Source organism: Martes martes, assembly GCF_963455335.1.
Source record: "Martes martes genome assembly, chromosome: 15".
Lineage (NCBI taxonomy): Eukaryota > Metazoa > Chordata > Mammalia > Carnivora > Mustelidae > Martes > Martes martes.
The window spans coordinates 57830311-57847932 of NC_137903.1; the positions used below are offsets into that span (position 1 = coordinate 57830311).

Genomic DNA, 17622 nt, shown 5'->3' on the forward strand with positions numbered 1-17622 from the left:
TAATTATGTTAACAAAGTATTCTATTCCTAAATTCCTAAAAACCTGCAATCAGTAAATGGCATTAATTGTCAAATCATTTACTGAGATGGCCATCTAGCTTTCCACCTTCAATATTCTGATGTGATGATGACATAACTTCCTAATAAGCCTTGGTTTTGATATATTATTCTTTTAAAATGCCATTGAAGATTTATTAAAAATTTAGCATTTTTTGGACTACTGATTTCACAAAGCAAGACTGAACTGTAGCTTTCTTTCTTCTTTGGGTGCTATCTGGGACTTTGGTTTGAGTTATGCTAACTTTTTGCTATAAACTAGAACACTTTCCATCTTTTTAAGCTCTTAGGATAGTTTATATGACACTGGAGTTACCTGTTTCATGTCATTTTCTAAATGAACCCTTTTAAAATATGCAAGATATTACTAATTTCCATTGTTTTACCACAATATTGATTTTTTTTCCATTTTTTTAAGATAAAAGGTTTTTAGTTCTAAACTGGTATTATTCATATCAAAAAGCTCTCAAGAAGAGCATAATAGGGTGTCTGGATGGCTCAGTCAGTTAAGCATCTGCCTTTGGCTCAAGTCATGATCGCTGTGATCTCAGGGTCCTGGGATCGAGTCCAGCATCGGGCTCCCTGCTCAGCAGGAGCCTGCCTCTTCCTCTCCATTTGCCTCCTCCCAGCTCATGCTCTCTCTCATTCTCTCTTGCTCTCTTTCTCTCAAATAAAATCTTTTTTAAAAAAATTAAACTTTTTTTTTTTTTTTAAATTTGACAGACAGAGATCACAAGTAGGCAGAGAGGCAGGCAGAGAGGCAGGCGGGGCGGGGGGGGGAAGCAGGCTCCCTGCGGGGCAGGGAGCCCGATGCGGGGCTCGATCCCAGGGCCCTGGGATCACGACCTGAGCTGAAGGCAGAGGCTTTAACCCACTGAGCCACCCAGGCGCCTCCAAAAATTAAACTTTTAATTATAATAGTTATATCAATTATATTTTTAAATGTGTTAACTCCTAAACCAACCAAGTTTGGATTATAATGGCTGTCAGAAATTCTTCTTCCAGAAATTTTGCAGCTTTAACCATAACTAAGTTGAGACAATGGACAATTTCTCACTTTGGAATACACACGGTACTAACCGCATCTTTAAAAATCGTGTCAAAACTAAGCAAGTAGGGTTTTTTTATTTTTAATTTTTTTAAAGATTTTATTTATTTGACAGAGAGAGGGACAGAGAGCGCTTACAAGCAGGGGGAACAGGAGAGGGAAAAGCAGGTTCCCCACTGATCAGGGAGCCCGATGCAGGCTCCAATCCCAGGACCCCCGCACCACGACCCGAGCCGAAGGCAGACGCCCAGCCAACTGAGCCACCCAGGTGCCCCTTAAATTTTTTTATTATTTTCTTTCTTTTTTTTTTTTAGAGAAGGTGAGTGGGGGTGGGAGGAGCGAGAATCCCAAGCAGGCTCCACATCCAGCGTAGAGCCTGACACAGGGCTTGATTCCACAACCCTGAGATCACCACCCGGCCAAAATCAAGAGTTAGATGCCTAAACAACTAAGCCACCCAGGTGCCCCAAACAAATCATGTGTTTGAACATTACCCATTTATAGTTATATCTCTCTTCCCAACTAGATTTTAGTTCATCACAGTTATAAACATGAAAATTTTCTATTATTAAATTCAATTACTGCTTAGTGATTGATAATTACCGTTCATCTTATTTCTGGTATATATTACCCCCAGATCTGCTGGAATGGAGTCAAAGCCACTGCTTCCAATGATATAAGATCCTTTTTCTGCAGCTTTCTCATGATACTTCCAATACATTAATTCCAAAAACTAAAAAATTCAGGACAAAAATCTGAATCAGAGCTATACAGAAACATGTACATCAGCATTAAATGACAGACCTTAAAAGACAAAGCAATTACATTGTGAAAATGCTAACCAATGTGGCTTTGTAGTGAAATATTAACTGTGGAAATGTTTTTCACTTTTTCAGCAAATATTTACTGTACATCACGTGGCAACTAGCGTGGGGCAAGGGCTGATCTGACTTAATGACACTATTAACTTTTTCAGAATGACTTCTAAATGCAAAAGTAATATCTATTATGGAAAACTAAATTTATACGCAAAAACCCCACAAAGACAGGAAGAACACATCTCTAAATCGTATCACACAGCGGGGGCATCATTACAGACATGGGTCGGCACATACACGTGGTTAGGATGAACAATGTGGAGGAGAGGAAGGGATGAAGAGGAGAATGAGGTCTGTTCAAATCCTCCGCCTGTTTTTACAAATTACTTTTAGAACAGTTCTAGATTCACAGAAAATCTGAGTAGCGGAGAGTTCCCATGTACCCCGACCCAGTTTCTCCTATTGTTAGAGTTTTCCGTTAACCTTTGCTACAATTAATAAACTAACATTGATAACACTGTCACTAAAGACCATACTTTATCCAGATTTCCCTAGTTTTCACCTCACGTCCTTTTTCTCCCCCAGGATCCCACATCACATTTAGCTGTCATGTGTCCTGAGGCTTCTCTTGGCTGTGACAGTCTCCTCGGACTCTCAGGACCCTGACAGTTTTGAGGACTCTGGATCAGGTATTTTGTAGCATGCCCCCCTGTTGGAATTCTTCTCCTGGCCAGCGTGGGCTTACAGCTTTTGGGGGGCAAGGGGGAGACCGCAGGGGTAAAGTGCATTTTGTGACGTTCTATCAAGGGTATGTACCGTCACTGGGACTTACCAGTGTGGACGGCGGCCCTGAACGCTCGGCTGAGGTAGCGTTTGTCAGGTTTCACCACCATCAAGTTATTCTCTTCTTCCCTCCCTTCTGTACTGTTCTCTCGGGGAGGGAGTGACTCTGTGTGGCACCCCCTGAGGAAGGGGTGGTGAGTCACGCTCCCCGCCTTGAGGGTGGAGTAGTTACATAAGCAATTTGGGATTCTTCCACAGAACATGTCTCTACTCATCCCTTCGCCCATTTTTAATTAGGCAATTTGATTTGTATAACTGCCTTGTAAGAGTCCTTTATTCAGTCTGGATCTTTATCAGGTTTTGAGATCACTTTTACCGCAGTTTATAGGACACTTTAGGAAGGTTTCATCATTTTCTTCCCTGTGGGATTTTTTTTTTTTTTTAATAAGACAGGAATTGGTTTCTGTTTCACTCAGGTTTTCTACCTCTTCTTGCCTCGATTTTGGTAATTCATACTTTCCTAAGCTTTTCCAGTACGTTACTATATCGGCACATTGGTGAGGACAGTGGCAGAGACCACAGGGACAGATAAGTTGGCACATTGGTGAGGACAGTGGCAGAGACCACAGGGACAGATGAGGTGACAGTTCTCGAGGAGCTGGGGTGGCCTGGGACTTGCGGACGCTCCACTTCCTGCACCCAGGCAAACCCCAGCCAGAGTCCTGCTTCTACTGAGCAGAGGTAGGACTCAGCGGCACGACTTAACCCCCCACCGCTTCCGTTTCCTCATCCACAAAACAGGCCAGATGACACTGACTTTACAGGAACGTGGAACATTCAAATGACACAAAATGCTGGGTTAGCAGAGTGTCGGGCGTGCGGTAAGCACTCGAGTGTGAGTATCTACAATGTTTGTATTTGGAGGATTTTACACTTCCTTTTCTGTAAATGCTGTAAAGGTGTCTGATTACAAAAAGGGAATTCGTTATGAAAACGTTACAAAAGTGAGATTCTAAGAATTCACACACAGCGCACCGTTTTAATTAAGCCCTCTCACAGCGCACGGAAGCTACAGAAAGCAGCACATCCTACACACAAAACACCTGGAATAAATGAGGTGGTAAGGCAGAAAACAATTCAAGAAAACGGAAGAAAAGACCTGACCGTCGCACTCTCCTTCAAGCCCTCAGTGGAACCGCACGTCTCAGCACGAGGGAGGGGTCCCCGACTTCTAAAACAGGTCAGCGAGGCGGCACTAACTAGCTCCCCCGCTCACAGACAGCTGTGTTGTTAAGGCCCTTCTTTCTTCTTCATTTTACATACCTGAGGTTCTCCACAGATGTCAATACAGCTCGTTCCATTTTCGATACATGCTTTTACTACAGGTTCTCCGTAAAATCGATACTGGAGGGAATAAAGAAAACCAACCGTTTACTCTCACTTAGCAAGCCTGAAGATTGACTGAGTGAGTGAGTGAGTGATTTGAGAGAGAGAGAGAGAGAATGTGTGCACATAACAGGGCAGGGTCAGAGGGAGAGAGACAATCTCAAGTAGAGTCTGGGCTGAGCACAGAGCCCAACCTGGGGCCCAATCCCACAACCCTGAGATCATGACCTAAGCCTAAATCCAGAGTCGGACACAGAACTAACAGAGCCACCCAGGCGCCTCTTACTTAGCAAGCTTAAATGAATGAAATGCCATTGAGTTTTGCAAGTAGAGTCTTGGGTATTAAGAATCAAATATTCATAAAGGAGCTGAAAAATTGAGAAAAATCACGTAACTGCACCACACCACTTCTCACAGCATGAACGAAGGCACGACGGAATTAGAGGAACGTGTGCCCACCTCTACCTGAAAACCAAATGGGAAGTTTTATAGACCAAGTGATTCATTCAAGTTGAATTCTGAAGAATAAGGATTTGCCAGCAAAAAGAAAAATCCAGATAAAGAGAAAAGTATATGTGAAGGTGCGAGAAAGGGTAAGGGTAGCTGAAGCTCAGAGCCGTTGAAAGGGACGTGACGAGAGACGGGCCTGGAAGGAACACTGGGGCCAGGTCAGGACTACTAGGCTCTCCTGGAGAATCCTAAGTAGGACAGGGGTGTAAGGTTTACAGAAAACACACCTCGCTCTGCCTGACCCATCAGAAAACAACACCCACGGCTGCTAAGAAATGACAAAGGGCGGAAGTAAGGAAGGGGACGGATACACCAAGGATAAGACTGTTAAAGAGATAGAAGCGACTAGGCTTGCTGATTAGACAGACAAGGGGGCCAATGGCCGGGGGGGCTACGGGTCCTATCAGTCAAAACACAGACCAACAGGAAGAGGAGAAAGTTCATTTGTTGCCAAGACTGGCCTCGCTCTCCACAAAATTCCCAAGTGAGAAACCCAGAAGCCGTTTTTGACTCCACCTACCCTGGAAGTCACCAGGTTTTACGAATTAGTTGCCTGAAAATCTCAGATCAGTTCCCTCCCCTCTACACATCCAAAACTGAGTTCACACCCTTACCACCTCTCATGCGATTTACTGTACACAGTGGCCAGCTTCCGCGCAGCCAAGGTAGTCCCATGGCCAAAGAAACACCAAATCATTATTCCAAAATAAAAATCTGATGTTATCTTTGTTTCGTTGCGTACACACACGCACGCACGCACAGATACATGTGTATCTCTTAAAATCCTTTGCCAGCTCCACAGTGCCTATATCTACTATAGGAGAAAGTTCAAACTTCGTAGCATGTCACTTAAAGCGTCAGTCACACCACAGCCCTTTCATCCCCACACTCCAACAGCTCTCAACTGCCTATCATCTCCTAATTGTGCTATTTCTTTGCCCTCCACGCCCTGGAGCCCTCTCCCCTGCTCTCGGCTGCCAGGCTAGCTCCTGGCCCCTCCAGTCTCAGCCTTCTGGCCTCGGCTCACCTTCCTGGGGCTCAGAGAGTGAGCTACAGCCTGTTGGCTACTTGGTTTACCTACGAGTACTGGCCAGCAGCAGTAAAGCTTTAATGAGCTTCCTGAAATCACAACAGCTCCTTCTGGAAGCAGAATGCGCTTCCCTCTCCGCCACAAGCCCCGCCAATCCCCACATCATATTCTGTCTCAAATGGCCCACCTTCTCTCTCCTCCAGGCAATCTGAGGTTGAGAATATCCAACAGAAGGGAGGGGGACAGAGCTGGTGGTAAATCAGGGAAGGACCAGACCGCAGAAGCCAAACGCAGGAGGACGTGACCGAGGTGGATCCAGGTGAGTGTGGGGAGCTGGTGAGGGCTTAGCAGACCAGGCTCCCTGAAGCAGGGAGGTTTCCAGAGGTCGGGCAAGAGTGGCTTAGGATGGAGTGGGAGCTGAGAAAAGTGGATGTAGAAGGAGAGAGAATGCGTTCAAGGAATTTAGCTGCAAAGGGGGGCACAGAAACAGTCCAGAAGAAGGGCAGATGTGATAAAAATCTCGACATGGGTCTTCAAATCCTCAGGGAAGGCAGAGTCAGGGTAATGCAGGTACGCAGGTGAAGAAATTCTCTTTCAATAGCTTCAACTGTCATAGCAAAAAAAAAAAAAAAAAAAAGGAAATAAAATCATCAGATCACCGAGGGAAGAGGGACAGGAGGCTAAAACATGAAGACAAAGAGGACGCAAGCTGCTGCTTCAAACAGCAGGAGAGAGAACAGTCCAGGCAGGTGGGGTTAGGGTGGCTGGAGCTGCTGAGGCCCCACAGGAGGTTTGTCACCACATACTTAAAGACGGACCGTCAGCAAAGAGATGAACTTTCTCCAGATACACAGAGCTACGGGATTACTGGCTGACAGCGGGTGCAAGTTCAGGTAAGGTAAACGGGACTGGAATAACTGGAAAAAGTTTTGGTGATTCAAAGGGGCACCTGCACCCCAATGTTCATAGCAGCAATGTCCACAATAGCCAAACTGTGGAAAGAGCTTAGATGTCCACCGACAGATGGAGGGATAAAGAAGATGTGATATATATATAATGGAATACTATGCAGCCATCAAAAGAAATGAAATCTTGCCTTTTGCAATGACCTGGATGGAGGTAGAGTGTATTATGCCAAGCAAAAGTCAGAGAAAGAAAAATACCCTATGATTTCACTCACATGTGGAATTTAAGAAACAAAACAGATGAACACAGGGGAAGAGAAGGAAAAATAAGATGAAAATTGAAAGGGAGGCAAACCATAAGAGACACTGAACTCTAGGGAACAAACTGAGGGTTTCTGGAGGGGAGGTGGGTGGGGAGGTGGGGTAACTGGGTGATGGGCATTAAGGAAGCCATGTACTGTAATGAGCAGTGGGTGTTATCCACAACATTCTACCTCTGAAACTAATTTTTAAAATAAATAATAAATAGAACACACACACACACACACACACACACACACACACACAAACCAGCTTTGGGTTTTTCCCAGAGTACTGGGGTAGGAAGGGCAAGGAGGTTGGCTGAGGATATACAGAAGAGAATGGCTGTAGCAAGAGAGCACAGAACCAAAACTAATTAGGAATGAGATTAATCTAAACAAACAATTTAAATACATTTTTACTGTATAAGCAAAAAACCTTTCTGCTTTTATTTAAAACATGATTATCAGGGGCACCTGGGCGGTTCAGATGGTTAAGACACTGCCTTTGGCTCAGGCCACGAACCTAACGTTCTTGGGATTGAGCCCCACATTGGGCTCTTGGCTCAGCAGGGAGTCTGCTCCTCCCTCTTCCTCTGCCTCTCCCCCTGCTCATGCTCTCTCTCTCTGTATCTGTCTCAAATAAATAAATAAATAAAATCCTTTAAAAAATTGTTTTAAAAAAATGATTACCAATATCCTCGATGCTTAGTTTTCAAACATTCTGGCAACTGTTATGGCTTCCACAGATCAGTAAATGTCACCAACATTCACCCTGGGACACAGGCCAGAAGTGTGTCCTCCATGTCCAGAACAACAACAAAAGCTGATGGTTCTAATCTCGAAGCATCTTCTGACCCCAACCACTCTCCGCACCTCTTTCACACCCATCCTGTGCTCGGCGTGCCTGGACTATTCCCCTGCGGGTCCCCTATTACCCCTTTTTTCTCTCAGAAGACGAGGAACTACAAAACTGTACATGAGCTCGTGCTCTGGCTTTCAACCACTCAAAGACTCTGCACACTTCAAACCCTGACCTGGCCTGCCATACCCTCGGACCTAACTCCTGGGTTCCTCTCGGACGTGACCTCCCACCTCTGCCCTCTCTGGCATTCCTGTCCTGCAAACACACGCTCATCTCAGGACGTCTGTAGCTGCCCTTCCCTGCAGTACCTTCTCAACTACTCCCACAGCTCCCCCCCTCACCTCACTCGGGGCTCGACACTAATGTCGGGTCCCGATGACCATCCACCTCAGAGACTCATGTGCCAATCCCTCTGTCTCCTTATCCTGTTTGATTTTTCTTCAAAGCGCTAATCACTACCTACAATTATAACCTTAGTGTTCTGTCTCACCCACTGGACTGTAAGGTCCATGAGGGATTTTCAATTTTGTTCACCTTTATGTCGCAGGTACCCATACTAGAGCAGTATCCATGTAATAAACATTCAATGAATATTTGTACTGAATAAATAATAGAGGAATATCGTTTATCAGGAAATAAAAAAATATATTAGGGGCACATGCTCAAACATTTTTTTACTTAAGAAGCATGCAGTAAAAAAAAAAAAAAAAAAAAAAGCTGACAATCAGAGCTGTAACCAATGAAGGAACCAGGAGCCAGTCCCCGAGGTACTGCCACCGAGAGTCTGACTCTCTCTCAGGAAACTTGGGTCACATCCACTGGCTCCTCATAAGGCATGAAAACTCCCCCACACAGGCTTGAAGTCCTGAACCAACTCTTCTGTCCTCTGTCCTTATGTTCCTCTGGAATATCAAATACCAGACTCTGCTGGAAATGAATACATTGCTTGTTCCGACACAAAAAGGGGTGGATGACTTACTGGCCCCACACAATTGAGGACAACTGCTGCCTGTTTAGCCATTTCATCTAGTGAGGCTGGATTCGTGATATCACAAATTATTATTCCAACTTCGGATGGGAGTGTCGGTCTTCCTGAAATAAGAAATAAATCGTCTGAAGCAAATCCTGATACAGCATTAGATCTTCCAGATCGTCTTTTTATAGAAATCAGGGATGGCAGATTTACGAAATATACTAACAAGAGGTAAAAGTTTTTAAAACTAGGTAATTAAAAAAAAAGAGAGAGAAAGTTATGAGGAATATGGAGTTAATGCTACAGATTGCTAAAGAAAAAATCATTAAGCTTTAAAAAAAATCTAACTTAAGCAACATGCAAAGAATAACCCTGTGTAAATGACAATTTCACAATCATTTAGACACCGAGTAGATGACTGTCCTGATTTCTTCTCTGTTGCAAGAATTCCATTACAAAAGTTTCTCATCAACTACCAACCAATTACATATGACAAAATACTGGGGAGGGGGGCGGTAAAAAGGGGTTGTTAACATCGACATGAGAACAAAAAAGGACTCTGAGGTAGAGAGCACAGTCTAGGTAAGAACACTCATTATAGGCTTATAATGAGTAAATTGCTGTAATTAGCGGAATGCATGTTTTGATGGATCAAGGTGTATTCCCCACAATAACTGAACCTGGGCGTTACAAATCTTGGCTACTTAGCTAGGCTGCACCTGTACAGTCTTGGTGAGCAGGAAAAGGAAATGGAAGACTCTATTTCAACAGTGAAATTATTTCTTCTGAAAAAGTAAAACAAACCAACAAAAAAAAAACACCAAAAAGAGTGCCTATTGGTGGTGACAGCAAAAGGATTCTGTATTCCGGGGCTCAGCGTGGAATCAGAAGTGAGATAAAGATGAAACAGAAGAATGCAGGCGCATTTGTGTGTATGAAGGAGCTGCTGTTAAAGGTTCCTGAGACCTAAATGTGTGTGCTGTCTCGCTGTCCCATCCGCACCCCAGCCCTTAGGGCAGGACCCAGCACGGATAAGACCCCGCAGCAAAACCCTGTGGAACCAATGCTTAAAGAATAAGCCAACGCGACAGAGTAAGGCCGCTGGCGAATTCTCACAAGCAAAAAAGAAACTGAAAAACGAAGTCCACGACGTCCCCGAAACCTGGAAAGCTGCCTCGCCCACCGCCAAAATCCAAGGCGAGAGGAGAGGACGAACAGTCGCGGGGAAACCAATGCCCTCCTCTCCCGTCCGACCTCACCATCAAGAACCCTCCAGCCCCACCAGCTCCCCCTCCACCCCGCTCTAGAGGGACACCGGGCCGGCCGGGGAAGAACCGAAGTCCTCGGCTGCTCGGCCTGCGGGACCCGCCCCGCCAACAGGGGGTTTCAACACAGGAGACACGCATTTACTGCTGTGCTTCATGTGGGCAGCGGCCCAAAGCCACGGCACCCCCAGGCACCGCTCCGGACGTCCGGCCGGCCGGGGGAGCCCTGGGGAGCCTCCCCCCGGCTCCCAGAAGGACAAACGCTCGCTGCGGGCTACCCGAACCCCTGCCCGGAGCGGGAAGCCGCCCACCCCGCCCTCCGCCCCTTTACCCAGCTTCAGGGCAGCCCTCTCCACCACTCGCTGCAGCTTCTCCCGGGAGCGGCCCGCCACGGCCCAGGGCAGGCGGGGGCTCAGCCCCGGGATCACCTGCTCCCGGGCCACCTCCTGGACCACGAACTGGCCGGTGAAGCCAGACGCGCCCAACACCACCAGGTGGAAGGGCCTCGCCTCGGTCGCCATGACTAGCCCACAGCGAGCCGAAGCCCGGGAAGGGTGGAGTCCTCCGCGCCTGCGCCTCACGCAGCGACCCCAGTACCGGGCGCAGCAACGGCCTCTGCCGCGGCCGCCAGCGCCGCCGCCGCCGCAGTCAGCGCGCCGCGCTCCCGACGCTCCGCACGCGCCGCCGCGCAAGGGCCACGCCCACGCCCACGCCCGCGCCTGGTGCGCACGCGAGAGCGTCGCGCGGGGAAGGAGTTGGCAGCAATTCCTGGTGTCTGCAGGGACCCCGCAGCGGGAGAAATGTTTTCCAAGCGAAGCCGGACCAGAGCAGGTGGAGGGCGAATGGGTTCTGGGGCCCAAGGCCGCAGCGCCCTGGACCGCAAGCCCCTGACCCCACTACCCCTGGTGCCCCTCCGCCCTCCGCCCAGGGACTTGGGGACCCCCTTCATGGTTGTCACTGCCCTGCGGCTCCCTGGGGGAAACAACTCCCAGAGCTAGCCTGCCTTTGAGCAGGGAGGTTAGGGAGATCCTCCAAATGCAGAATAAGTAAGTTTCTTGAGCTGTGCGATTCATACATCCAGACGCATTTTAATACATTTAAATGAATTAGTAAATGCATTAGTAAAGAGCCATCTCCGGGTCCAGAAGAATTCCAAATAATTGTGTAGTTACTACCTCCTCCCGGAGAGGAGCTTACCTCCATCCCCTTTGGATATAGGATTTGCTTAGTGACTCGTGTTAACCTTAAAAAGAGCCCTGTCCCCTATTTCACCAGCAAAAATGGGTTTAATCAGAAATAGCAGAGAATTGCAATTCCGGAGAAATGAGCTATGGCAAAATCAGATGCAAGTCCCCAGAACAAAGGAGGGGAGCCCTTATTTATAGAAGAAAAGAGGAGCCCGGGAAGGATTTCATATACAAAAAGTCCATTGGAATAAACTGGGAGCTCAGATACTTAACCAATTGAACCACCCAGGTCCCCTCAGAGGACTTGTTAAATAAAGTTGGTATCATAACCATCAATACCAATTATGCAAGTGGAGAAGAATGAGGGAGGCATACGTGTTGTGACATGGAAATTATCCAAGATACATTGTAAGTGAAAGGAGCAAGTTCACTATCAACATGAGAGCATAAATCCTCTATTTAAGATGAAAGGGATGTGTTCATCCCGATGAAACCTTGGGCAGAATACATGACAGGTCTTCCTAAAACAATCGCTGTAAAACGCTTGGGAACATGCCCGACGCTTAGTAACTGCTTAGTGAATGGAAGCTGTTATCAGCAGTGTTAGTGGTTATTACTGGGAAGTGGATCTGTACGCATTAGGCGAGCAGAAAGGGATTTGCACGTTAAAATTTTTACCTTTCTATATTGTTAAAACTCCCGAGCTTTTCAAACAAGTACACATTACTTTTATAATCATAATTTTTATTTTTTAAAGATTTTATTAATTTATTTGACAGAGAGAGACAGTGAGAAAGGGAACACAAGCAAGGGGGTGTGAGAGAGAGAGAGAAGCAGGGAGCCCAATGTGGGGCTCCATCCCAGGACCCTGGGATCATGACCTGAGCCGAAGCCAGACGCTTAACGACTGAGCCACCCAGGCGCCCTTATAATCATGATTTTTAAAAAGGAGCAGAAACTGGCTTTGCAGAAGAGGCAGAGAAGCCACTGTGGGAATCATGTCTTGTCATCTGCAGTCCTGCCCCTTCATGGCACATGTTTGGGTCCATTGTAACACACAACAATATGCATAAATCTCACAAATGCTCCTTTGAGCAGAGAAAATTCAGGAAAGAAAGAGTAAATCTGTACCAGTCCTTTTATTCAGACTCCAAAAAGCACGTCTGATCTACGGTGACAGGCGTCAGAAGAATTTGCTTTTGCATCAAGCAGTCCCAGAAGGTCAGGCTCTTCTTGGAAGTAATCCTCCAAGGGATCCCTTCTCCCCAGGGGACCAGCATAGAGGGTCATTTCAGCTCTAAGGGTAGCACCAAAGAGAAGGAGAGCCCCCTCGTCCTACAAGAGAAGACGAGGTTAGCTTGGGGACAAGGTCACTGGCCACCCTCTTGGTGAAGTCAGAGACCCAGCCCTCTGCGACCTGGGGCCTGAAAAGAGAGGAGAATTCCCAGCTCGAGGGTTTGCCAGGTGACATGGCTTCTTTCCTGGAGCAAACTGCAACAAGACCCCTCTGAGCCCTCTCCTCAACGAGGTCTTGACCTTGGTCTCTACAGACTTGAACAAACACTGATACAGTTCATAACATCTCAAGGCCGCCTTCCAAGGACGATGCTGGCTTAAAGTGTCCAGGCTGCCAAAAGAATTCAGTGTTTGTTCCAACCGGCTCTGAAGATAGGGCCCCAGCTTCCCAGCCTCTGCAGGAGGGTAGTAAGCTCTAATTAGCAAGCCCCGATGCTTCACGTAGACCCACCCCTTCTTCCCACTTTTCGTCATTCTTTTCTTCCTGGGTTCCCTCTTCCTTCATGGGCCACCTCGGTTAAGTTCAGTTTCCCTAGTACAATAATGTATTACTGATTAAAATCTACCCTTACCATTTCATCTGGTGTCTGGTTTCTTTTCTTTTTTTTTTTCTCCCTTTCTTTCTTTCTCTCTCTCTCTTTCTTTCTTTTTGAAGTAGGCTCTACGCCCAACATGGGGCTTAAACTCAAGACGGTGAGATCAAGAGTTGCACATTCTACCGACTGAGCAAATGGGGTAATGGGGTCCTTGATCAAAGGAGCGAGACTGGTACTAAGCAAAGGTCAAGCAAAGCTTTATTTTGCACCAGCACCGAGAATCAAACCAACCGGTCGGGGCCATCTCTTATGGAGAGACCAACCCCTCCCAGCCTCACAGACTAACTTATATAGAGCAAAGGCCATGTGGTTGAGCCTGGTCACACACAGGTGGCCAATGAGATTGTTAACACACAGAGAAAGTTGCATAGTCATGCTGGGTCACACACGGGTGGCCAAATGAATTACAATTCACCCCATAGTAGCTATTTGAACTAGCCTATCACCTTGGTCAGAATTGGGGCCCAAAAGGTGGGGCCCACATTCTTTGGTAGTTAGGGAGATCGTATGTGTGCTTTACTGATTGGATGTCTCCACCTGGCCTGACTCGTCCTTGTATTCTGGGCTCTGTTATCAGGGACTGGTGGACCATATTTTACTGGTCTCCTGGACTTGCTTCTAAGTAAGTTCCTCTGGTGGGGGAGAGGGGGCAGTTTAAGTTTTACTGCACAAACAACAAAATGGCTGTTCAACCAAGATGGAGTAGCTCTGGCTAAGCAGGCCCTTACACGGGGAGCCCCCTGACTTTGTGTATCTTTGACACAGCAAATCAGACAGAGTGAAATAAAGGAACACAGAAGTGGCTTTAAGCCTATTCCAGAAGAGAACTATACTTCGGGAGGCAGGGGCTGTAGGAAGGAGGCAGAAAGCGGATGTAGGTAGGACCCACACCTAAGAACCATTATGGCTCTTAGTTATGGCTGAGTGTAAAGGGAAGAAGAAATGGAGAGTCGCCTCTAAGTTGTCCTGATTGCCAGAATCATTTGTTAATCTCCAGGGGATAATGCCACGCTTCCAAATGTAAACAGAAGGCAGGCAAAGAAGCCAACACGATCAGAAAATCCCTCACACGCGACCACATTTTAGAACAGGGGTTCTCAGCACACAAGAAGTTGCTGACTAGTACAACACAGGCTCATCTCTCCGTACTCATTGTTCCCACCAGCCCCTGCCCATCATGCTAAAAATGACTCAGTGAAAAGAAATTAGTCTGGGTTGATCTTTTAGGAAAACAACAGAAACTAAGTCCTTTTTGGGGGGGTTGCTACTTCTTCTTCTTTCCCTTTCACATATCACTTTCTCTTTTTTTCCCTAGCTGAAAATCTGTTAGTCAAAGTTCTCTGTGCAAATCCTCAGACGTTTATACTGTATTATTTTTAATGTTTTTTTTAAAGATTTTATTTATTTATTTGACAGAGAAAGAGAGATCACAAGTAGGCGGCGGGGGTTGGGGGGAGCAGGCTCCCTGCTGAGCAGAGAGCCCGATGCGGGGCTCAATCCCAGGACCCTGAGATCATGACCTGAGCCAAAGGCAGAGGCTTAACCCACTGAGCCACCCAGGCACCCCTTTAATGTTTTTTTTTTTAATATTTTATTTATTTATTTGACAGAGAAAGATCACAAGTAGGCAGAGAGGCAGGCAGAGAGAGAGAGAGAGAGAGAGAAGCAGACTCCCTGCTGAGCAAAGAGCCCGATGCGGGGCTCAATCCCAGGACCCGAGATCATGACCTGAGCCAAAGGCAGAGGCTTAACCCACTGAGCCACCCAGGCACCCCTTTAATGTTTTTATTTTTAATAAGCTGTGTATCCCATACCACAATGAGGCCATTCATACTGGCTCACAAGAGCCAAGGGTTCGATTTCCAGCAATTTTATGAGTCACTTGAAGTCACATTGGCAACTCGAACTCCACCGTGGTGGGAGTATTTAGGGGCACAGACCTCGCAGGTGGAGGGCTCAGTCCACAAGACGGCACCGCACTTCCGAGGCCAGTCACAAGCCCTGGGCCATCTGTACTTTTGATGTGCCGGCCAAAACCCCCCTCCTCGGGTTTGATCGTTTGCTGGAGAGGCTCACAGACTACCAGGGAAAAACTTCCCTTACTATTGCAGGTTTATTATCAAGGATATTAAAAAGGATACAAATGAACATCCAGATGGAGAGGGAGGTGGAATGAGGTCCGAAAGTGTCCCAAGCCCAGAAGCTTCTATTCCTGTAGAGCTGGGGTGTCTCGTGCTCCTAGCATGTGGATACCTTCACCAACCTGCCTGGAAGCGTGATCGATGTAATCATTGGCCATTGGTGGTGGAACCGAAAATTCCAACCCTCTGGCGATGCCATTCTTTCTCTGGGGTTGCAGGGTAGGGAGCAGACCCCACCCAGCAGCTCTCTCGGGAGCCGCCAAGACTGGTCAATGGTTATGACCAGACCTAATGGTTCTGGTAATGAGCCAAGACTCAGCTCATTAGCACAAACTCAGGTACCCTTAAAAGGTGCTCATTACGAATAACAAAAGATATCCCTCTCATTTCTTTCCCTCAGGAAATTACAGGAGTTTCAGGGTCCCTGTGCCAGGAACCAGGAAAGAAATGATTATTTCTCATTATATCAGAAGATCACGTATCACAGGCACTCATAAAAGTGCCAAGGCCAGGGCGAGGGGGCCTCTCTGGGCTTTGAGTACAAAATTTAAGGAGCCATCAAAAACAAAAACAAAACAAAACCAAAAAAGCCCTCAATAATCAAGAAAAATAATATTTTTTAAAAAATCAATGCAGGGGGGCACCTGGGTGGCTCAGTGGGTTGAACCTCTGCCTTCAGCTCAGGTCATGATCTCGGGGTCCTGGGATCGAGCCCCGCGTCGGGCTCCCTCCTCAGTGGGGATTCTGCTTCCTCCTCTCTCTCTGCCTGCCTCTCTGCCTACTTGTGCTCTCTCTCTCTGTGTGTCCAATAAATAAAATCTTTAAAAAAAAAAAAATCAATGCGGGGATGCCTGGCTTGCTCAGTTGGTGGAGCGGGGGGCTCTTGTCATGGGTTCAAGCCCATACTGGGGATAGAGCTTACTTAAATTAATTAATTAAAAATAACTTTAAAAGACAATGCAAAATATCCATGATGAACAAAATGTGAAAAGCTCAAAATAAGATAGGACCATGGTTACCGATTTTTACTTTGACCTCAGACTCCAGTCGGCTCAGCACAGCTCTGTTGCCGACGCAGCATCCAAAACATGCCTGATGACCCAAGCGTCAACGGTTTCATCCCCCTAGGGACATCAAGGGCTCCATTTTGGACACGGTAAGTTTGGGTGTCCAAGACATCCAAGTAGGAATTGTCAGGTAGGAAATTTGATCTTCTCTTTGGGAGGTTGGTGGTAGGACCCAGATGGAGCTAAACATTTGCGGTTCTTCATAAACGGGTGGTAATTACAGCCACATGGCTGGGTAATATTAACCAAGGGCATGAGTGTGGCCGGAGAAAAGAAAAGATCCAAGGGTAACGACACTCCCGCCCGTGTTAACAGTTAACGTGCTCCCTCCCTGCTTGCTGACATAAGGTCCTTGATCCATAACAGAAGTAATTTCCTCTCTTTGAGATCAGCAGACCCCTGGCCTTGGGGAATAAGGGACCAGAACATTCCCAGGCCACAGAAGCCAGAGCCTGTGTGAAGTCACCTTGGCTTTCTGATGAGCCCAGCAATCTTTTAGCAAACTGTTTTTCTTCCTTAAGACCACACCAAGGACCTTATTAATCAACCTTTGCACAACCGTAGAACTTTGCTTCCTTTGCAGAAAGAACAGACAGCTCCTGCCCACCCCCAGGTACCAGCGAACCAGATCTTCTTGGACAAACCCTCCCGGGCACCAAGAAATTAGAATTTCTTGCACAGCCTCCAAGTCCCGAGATTATCCTGTAGCTGACATCATCGAGTCTGCGTGTAATCAAGGAACGTCACAGACCGCTGCACTGCCTTCACTGATCAGTGCCCCTTAAGGGTGCCTGGGTTGTGCAGTCGCTTAAGCATCCAACAAAGAATCCATCTTGGTTTCCACTCAGATCATGATCTCACGGTCATGAGATTGAGCCCCACGCAGGGCTCCACGCTCAGCAGGGAGTCTGCTGGGGATTCCCCCTTTCCCCTCTGTCCCTCCCACGTGTGCCCTCTCTCTATGTCTCTCTCTTTCCCTTTCTCTCTCTAAAATAAATAAATAAATCTTTAAAATAAATAAATAAATAAAGACCTTTAAAAATGTCTGGGCCAGGCAGAAACCTCAGAGTTGGTCTTTGGACAAGGGTCTACCTTCTCCCCGGGTGGCCGGCCTCCAAATAAAGCTCCTATTTCTTTCCAGTCAAAACTCTCTTGAGTCTTGGCCTTTGGAGAGCGATGGGCAGCCAAACTTGGATTTAAGTAACCCAAGAACTGAGCCCTGGGACACTCCCATATCTCAAGCTCCACTGTTCAGTCCAACCGTCTCTAGCCACATGGGGTTATTCCAATTAAATTTTAAACTACATTAAATTTCAAATTCAGTTCCTCAAGCACATGAGCCACATTTTCGGTCGTTACCAGCCGCACAGGCCTGTCATGCTGAGAGTGCAGATAC

The 17622-nt window shown here is 46.9% G+C and overlaps 1 protein-coding gene across 1 annotated transcript in view; it reads right to left on the reverse strand.

Annotated features, from left to right (window-relative positions):
• Positions 1-10621, reverse strand: part of SCCPDH (saccharopine dehydrogenase (putative)) — a 33967-nt gene extending 23346 nt beyond the window's left edge. The window contains exons 1-4 of the mRNA XM_080825024.1: positions 10271-10621; positions 8681-8793; positions 4030-4110; positions 1709-1838 (exon numbers count right to left, since the gene is read on the reverse strand). Coding sequence (XP_080681150.1) covers positions 1709-1838; positions 4030-4110; positions 8681-8793; positions 10271-10460 — 514 coding nt within the window. The 5' untranslated portion in view covers positions 10461-10621. The remainder of the gene's footprint in view (positions 1-1708; positions 1839-4029; positions 4111-8680; positions 8794-10270) is intronic.
• Between the last annotated feature and the right edge of the window lie 7001 nt (positions 10622-17622).